This window comes from Megalobrama amblycephala, linkage group LG4 (assembly GCF_018812025.1).
Source record: "Megalobrama amblycephala isolate DHTTF-2021 linkage group LG4, ASM1881202v1, whole genome shotgun sequence".
NCBI lineage: Eukaryota > Metazoa > Chordata > Actinopteri > Cypriniformes > Xenocyprididae > Megalobrama > Megalobrama amblycephala.
Genome location: NC_063047.1, coordinates 46,306,072 through 46,313,525, shown reverse-complemented (window position 1 = coordinate 46,313,525; position 7,454 = coordinate 46,306,072). Strand labels below are relative to the sequence as shown.

At 36.4% G+C, this 7,454-nt stretch overlaps 1 protein-coding gene across 8 annotated transcripts in view; it reads right to left on the bottom strand.

Moving 5' to 3' along the window:
• Positions 1-5,661, bottom strand: part of doc2b (double C2-like domains, beta) — a 312,366-nt gene extending 306,705 nt beyond the window's left edge. For 5 of the 8 annotated variants that reach the window (XM_048189584.1, XM_048189590.1, XM_048189588.1 and 2 more), the window contains exons 1-3: positions 5,254-5,615; positions 1,932-2,022; positions 1,590-1,733 (exon numbers count right to left, since the gene is read on the bottom strand). In XM_048189584.1, coding sequence (XP_048045541.1) covers positions 1,590-1,733; positions 1,932-2,008 — 221 coding nt within the window. In that variant the 5' untranslated portion in view covers positions 2,009-2,022; positions 5,254-5,615. Of the gene's footprint in view, positions 1-1,589; positions 1,734-1,931; positions 2,023-2,158; positions 2,284-3,929; positions 4,030-5,253 lie in introns of those variants that run through there. The other 3 variants (XM_048189585.1, XM_048189586.1, XM_048189587.1) reach the window with 3 other exon arrangements.
• Positions 5,662-7,454: the final 1,793 nt, after the last annotated feature.

Below are 7,454 nucleotides of genomic sequence, written 5' to 3'. Positions count from 1 at the left end.
ACTGTCTTTCTAAATGTTTCGTTAGCATGTTGCTAATGTACTGTTAAATGTGGTTAAAGTTACCATCGGTTATTACTGTATTCACGGAGACAAGAGAGCCGTCGCTATTTTCATTTTTAAACACTTGCAGTCTGTATAATGCATAAACACAACTTCATTCTTTATAAATCTCTACAACAGTGTGTAATGTTAGCTTTAGCCACGGAGCACTATCAAACTCATTCAAAATCAGAAGTAAACAATATAACAGTATACAATACTCACATAATCCGACGCATGCATGCCACATGCATGACGAACACTTTGTAAAGATCCATTTTGAGGGTTATATTAGCTGTGTAAACTTTGTTAAGGCACTGTTTAAGGCAAGCACGAGCTCTGTGGGCGGAGAGCACGGGATTTAAAGGGGCCGCAGCATAAAATCGGCACATTTATAATGATGCCCCAAAATAGGCAGTTAAAAAAATTAATTAAAAAAAATCTATGGGGTATTTTGAGCTGAAACTTCACAGACACATTCAGGGGACACCTTAGACTTATATTACATCTTTTAAAAACATAATCTAGAGCACCTTTAATAATGGGGGCATTCAAGTTATTTGACTTTTTTTTTTTTTTTTAAAGTAACACAATAGTTACTTTCCCTGGTAATTTGTTCCTTTTATAATGATGTAACTCAGTTACTAACTCCGTTACTATTTGTGAGAAGTAACTAGTAACTATAACTAATTACTTTTTTAAAGTAATGTGCCCAACACTGCTTATAATTACCGCCCCTTAATTGCATGTCTGCACTGTCATTTCGTTTTTGCATGTGAAAACAGTGTACTAGTTCTAACACCATGGCAAAAGTTTGAGACAAGCATGCTAACTGTTCTGTCGTTGGCTGTACAGACGAGCACACTCATTAGCAGTCTCATTAGCTTGGATAGCACGATTGCTAAAAAAGGAGCATTTCTGTCAGAGCGATATTTTGAAAAAAATATTTGACCATTCACAGCATTTGAAAACAATCATAAATGTTAGTCTGGTGTGTATGGCTCTGTTTGGCAAACAGGAACACTATATATAGTGGGCATCCATATGGGTTGTGCACAAAATATTAACATGACGACACATGCTAGTCGATGATTTGAATCAATCCCACAGCAACTACATAAACGTATCCACTAAGCATTCAGAAACGTCCAGTTTCATTCTAAGAGTTGTAACTTTTGCCATTTTGGCTGTGTGAGATTCTCCAGCTTTGTTGTTATTGAGTATCCGAAGTGCTAGCTGTTAAAGCTCAGCCCTCTTTTGGAAAGGGGGCCGGGAGCAGCAGCTCATTTGCATTTAAAAAAGCGGCCTGTTTTTGCTCACATCCAAATGGGGCAAATTTGACAAATGATTATAAATGATCTGTGGGTATTTTGAGCTGAAACTTCACAGACACATTCTGGGGACACCTGAGACTAATATTACATCTTGTGAAAAGGGTCATAATAGGTCCCCCTTTAACATCAAAAAAAAAAGTCAGGCTGGCCATTGTGTGACAAGGCAAAATAAGGCATGAAAAAGCACAAATGTGATGCAGAGTGATAAAGTCTCACCCAATCCGGTGTTGCTCAATGATCTCGAGTTGCTCAGCGCGTTGGAGGACACTCATGATGAGATCCAGCTCGGTTTTCTCAATTGTCTGAGCTTTCCTCTGTCTCTCGGACTGAAATGTGTGGATGGACCAACCTGTATGTAACCTGGGTGTAATCCAGTCACATAAACAAGAGAAAAATCACATCATAGATCAGTGAGAAATTAATGCTTTACAATAATACAAACGCATCACATTGAAAAGACTTGTCTATTTCAACACACATTACATTGGGTGTTTTTGTCAAACGACATGCTGAAATGCGCAAATTGCGCAACAAAATTAAAACAAAAACAACACTTACTTTGCTCTAAGCGCTAGCTGTCTGTCATTGGGACAAACCCACTGCTCGTTCTCACAGCCAAACATTGTGTCTGTCATGATTCACTTTGGAGCTGTAATAGAGCAGAATTAAAAGTCTAAAATCATAAAATAATCAGGTATTTGATGTAAAGTATGAAACAACAGGAGTAATAGGTTTGAGAATGTAATTGTCAGGATATATATATAGGTGAATGAAATAGCATTCACCTTCAACGTCACAACCGTTCATTGGCTTTGACAGGTGTTGTCTGTTTGTTGTGATAGAGCTTACATCCAATTATGTAGAACTGGAAGGACGCGGCTCAATTATTGGATTACTCGTCTCACAACACCTGCCAAATAACAGTTTTAGAGACCAAACACGATTGTAGCACATATTGTGCTGTCTGTCTAACATAAGAATCATTTACATAACGTTTAATCAAGAAAATAACAGCACGTTATTAAATGGAATAATACTGTATAGATGTCACTATGTTCTGGTACTGCATGGATCCCATTTAATAATTAATGAGTTATATGCAAGTTAAATGAAAGGGGTTGTGTAACAGAAACAATCCAACAAAAAAAACAAGCAAAAATGTAAACAAAATATTATACAACTTTTTTGCTGAAGTTATACCATAAATAGTATAGAAACATGTAGACATTCACAAATTAATGAATTAATGATATAAACTAAATGTAAATTATTTTATAATGATAATAACAATAAAGTTTATTCATTTTAATATATAAATGTCTAAATTAAGTAATCAAAAAATAAATGGAATAAACCGACACTATTTTCACTGGATAAGAAGCACTTTTTTGACAATATGACATTTCTATTTTTAAGAACATTATTGAATTAATGAATATAAATTGTGCTTTTAACTAAATAATATTATTATTATTATTATTAAGTATAATTTATATATAGTAGTCAACATTTGAAGTGGATCAAAAAAGTTACTCAAAGCTGTCCTAAGAACTAAGTTGTTTTACGACAACTTTGATGAAAGGTTTTGATCCACTTCAAATGTTGACTACTGTAATTCAGTAATATTCTTACAAATGTCAAGGTAATTTATGAATGCATAACAACAACAATAAATAAATAATAAATAGCATTTATATATTACCTTACATTTGTATTTGTAAGAATATAATTGAAATACTTTATATAAATTATAGGCTACATTTATATACATTATATAAATTGATATAATAACAACAACAACAACAACAACAACAACAACAACAACAACAACAACAACAACAACAATAATAATAATAATAATAATGTGTATTATTTATTTATATTATTATTACTATTAAGAGGCTTTAAATCAAGGCAATGATGGGGACATCATTTACTGTTGACACTCAATGCATTTATAAACTTTCTGCATCACACATACTGTATTGTGCATAAATTTATGTTAAAGCACCTACTCATTAAAAAAAAAAAAAACAACCTGACATTCTCTCTCTCTCAAACACACACAAAGATACAATCTACACCTTTAGGGTTAACCAGGGCAAGTCTGTTTACTTTTCCATGAGGGGAACTGCACTTTATTTGGCTCTGCTGCTCAGGCCTCGGGCACAGATGACAACCGCTCCAACAAACTACTTTGTTACACTAGCACACTTCACAGTATAGTGTTTCCTCCCAAGCCAACAACTGTAATTCCAGGGAAAGAAATCTTGAAAGCTGCAAACCCTGGTATTTCCTTGAAGAGATCAGATATCAAACATTCCCTTTTCTTATTACAACCTCCAAGTTACACGCTGTAGAAATCGCTGACTGATATCCAGTAGGATATTAAAGAAAAAAACATAAAGTACGCCTCTATCCATTACATTAACTACAGGTCTCTGACTGCAGGCAAGACATCTTTCTTAAGACGTCAATATTCAGGCATTTATTCAAGTCCAATCCACTTAAATGCTGATAGAAAACAGGCACAGACAGACAAGAAAGATTGTTTACCTTACAAGAGGACAGATAAAGTGGCGTTGCTGCAGGCCGTATCTCAGCATAAGAAAAGTGAGAGAAGAGGAAACAAGGCTGCAGAGGAGGAGGAAACTCCTGATTATACTGATCTCAGATCAGGTTCGCTGCCTCTCCTGCAATGGATCAGGTCACATGACCCAAGCACATTTCATCCAAAACATCCTGCTCCTCCACTGATTACAGTGATTGAATAAAGAAGCAAAAGAGTGACGGTGACAAAGCCAAACGGAGACAGGCCTCCAAGGTGCTAGAGGCTAAAGGCTTTACCATTGACCTGGCCTTTAAAATCAGTCAATATAAATCACAGTAATCTCATTCGCTTGGTCTGCTGCAACACTAAATCGTTTAGAATAGCATATTAAAGGACGACTACATTGAAAAACTTCTTGTGGAAAACAAAGTATCAGTGGTGGTTATGCAATTAGGCCGTATGGTAGATCAACAGTTGCAAAGACCTTACAATCTTTATGAAAAGTGTCGTCGAGTTAAGGCTGCTCTGACAGTGCCTGCTCAAAATTGTGTAAAGACAAATATAAAAGCCAGACTAAATTATGCCTGCTCAGTCCCACCTAGCCCCAAAGTACAGTATACAGTTATAATTGCTGTGTAAATCCATTTATGCCACCTCAGATGAGCATTAAACTGTGTAAAGAAGACATTTATCACAATAAAATTACCTGTATCTCAGATGCACCCTATAACTTTGGTTTTACTAGCTTGTTAGAATTATTTCAGGAACTCAGTCAATAAAATTAAGACAATAAAACTGTCTATTTGCACACTTAGCCACAGTAAGTGTATGAGAGTCATTGCCAAATAAAAAAATAAAAAAATAATCAAACTAAAAGTGTCATTAACAAGAAAAATAGCAGTTTTCAAACAAAACACTTTGACAAAAGAAGTTTGTTGGGTTTTAAATTATAAGACAACAAGCACATAAAGGTATTGCAATACTTTCTAGTGACCATGTTCACAGTTGTTGTGATGACACCTGTGTGAATGTGAGGAGAAATGACTTCAAAATACACTAAAATCACCTTGAGAGCAGATGGTTAGAAACAAAGAGTCTCAGGGGGGGAAAAGTGAAGTTTAGAGAAAATTTCTAGCATCATTTGCTTGGTCTCACAATATCAAGTTATCTAATGCAATCCTGAAAATCTTCTTTATAATCTCTGCAGGCATTAATCTTGACAATGTCACATTGATTTTGTTAAAAACAACAGCTTTATTCCCATACAAACAACATAAAGGGTAACAAACAGATGGTCTAAACACAACAAGTGCACCGTGCACGCCTTACCTTTGAGACGTGATGTGTCCAAAGTAGAAGTTATTTAATGCTGTTCAGCTGTCGGACACAAACCCCCGTTGGCAGGGGCAGGGTCAAGGCTGTGCGAAGTCTGCGAACCCAAAAAGGTAGCAGGTGTCACAGAAAAGAGAGTAATCCCATGGATAATAGTGTGAAGAGGTGTTTGTTGCGCTTTGAGGTTTGTTGTGGACGAGAGCCACGCAGTAGTTTATCTACAACTCTGTGAAAAGAGTGTGAGGGGAAAATCTGAGGTCACACCTTTCTGCCACAGCAGATGCTAGAGAGCTGACCACGTGCTCGCTCCCGGGCAAATGCGCGCACATATACTCGGCGCGTGCGAGTTTCCAAGGAGAAAGAAAGAGGAAGTACGGTAAACTGTAGGCTATTTATTTATCAGAGCGCCGGTGTGGTTAAGATGTCTTTATGTTAAAATTAAGCAAACATCTTTTATTGTCCTGGTCAATAAAACTACGGATTAAAATCAACGTCAAAAAGTTAAAGTTAATAAGATTTTTTCCCCTTACTCCAGGTAGACGCCAGGTGCAGAACATGTAACTAGATTATTAGCTGCTAAACACTGACTGTGCCTGTGACACAGTAACAATAAATACAAATACTTAAGAACTTTTAAGTTTTAAGCAAAATTAATAATAAGTCACAAACAATCCTGGAAAATATTTAGACAGAAACACTGGAACCTCTGGGCATCTGTGAATTGCAACCTGCCAAGAGGCCAGTGTCTCTCCTGGGTATCTTAGCAACAGGAGCTTGTGGAAAAAAGCACAGACCCCCACACAGGAGGAGAAGAACACAGTTGGGCTGTAAAATCAATAAAATCAGGCTGTGTCGCCAATAAAATGAGGTATCCCTTAGGTATTCACAACAACAACAAAAAAAAAAAAAAAGCCTAGTGACAGGTGTACTTTTCTAGTTCTTGTTCAAACAGCATTCTGTCTAAACAACATAGAAAAGTGACAGTGTGTTTCTTCTGAGGTGGGACTTTTACTGTTCAAATATGTTTGTTAAAACTCTTGAGTGTGAGTGAATACATTTCTGGATATGTTGAATTAAATATAAAGTATATTGTAATTTTTGAACACATTTTAATACTTAAAAGGAACTGAAAATATTGGAGAGACTGGGGCTAGTTGTCGCAAGGTCTATATCTCAGTAACCATATATGTATGTACAGTAGATGTATGTGTGTGTGTATATATATATAATATTATACATCGATCAGGCATAACATTATGAGCACTGACAGGTGAAGTGAATAACACTGATTATCTCTTCATCACGGCACCTGTTAGTGGGTGGGATATATTAGGCAGCAAATGAACATTTTGTCCTCAAATTGGCCAAATTGTGATGGCTAGACTGCTGGGTCAGAACATCTCCAAAACTGCTGCTCTTGTGGGGTGTTCCCGGTCTGCTGTGATCAGTATCTTTCAAAAGTGATCCAAGAAAGGAACAGTGGCAACAGGGTCATGGGCGGCCAAGATGCATGTGGGGTCCGATCCGTAAGACGAGCTACTGTAGCTCGAATTGCTCAAGAAGTTAATGCTGGCTCTGATAGAAAGGTGTCAGAATACACAGTGCATCGCAGTTTGTTGTGTATGGAGCTGCATAGCCACAGACCAGTCAGGGTGCCCATGCTGACCCCTGTCCACCACCGAAAGAGCCAACAGTGGACACGTGAGCATCAGAACTGGACCACAGAGCAATGGAAGAAGGTGGCCTGGTCTGATGAATCAGATACTCAGTTATTATCAATGTTGGAAACAGATGTGCTGCTTAATATTTTTTTTTGGAACATGTGATACTTTTTTCAGGATTTTTACAGCATTTATTCAAAATAGAAATCTTTTATAACATAACATAAATAAATGACATTGTTAAAACATTTTAAAATACAAAACAGTTATTTTAAATGGCAATATTCCATAATATTACTGTATTTTGGATCATATAAATGAGACTTTCAAGAAGTCAACCTATTTTAGCTGTTGTAAAAACAGTGGAACACATTCAGACAAGAGTTGGCTATATAATGAAAGTAGACTTGCTTTCTCAAAGATCAAGATTACTTTATTGGTCCCTAAGGAAATGTGTCTTTTGTCCAAGACAAATTTCCTTAGGGACCAATAAAGTAATCGATCTTGATAAAAGGGTATTTTTCCAATCATTTCTAT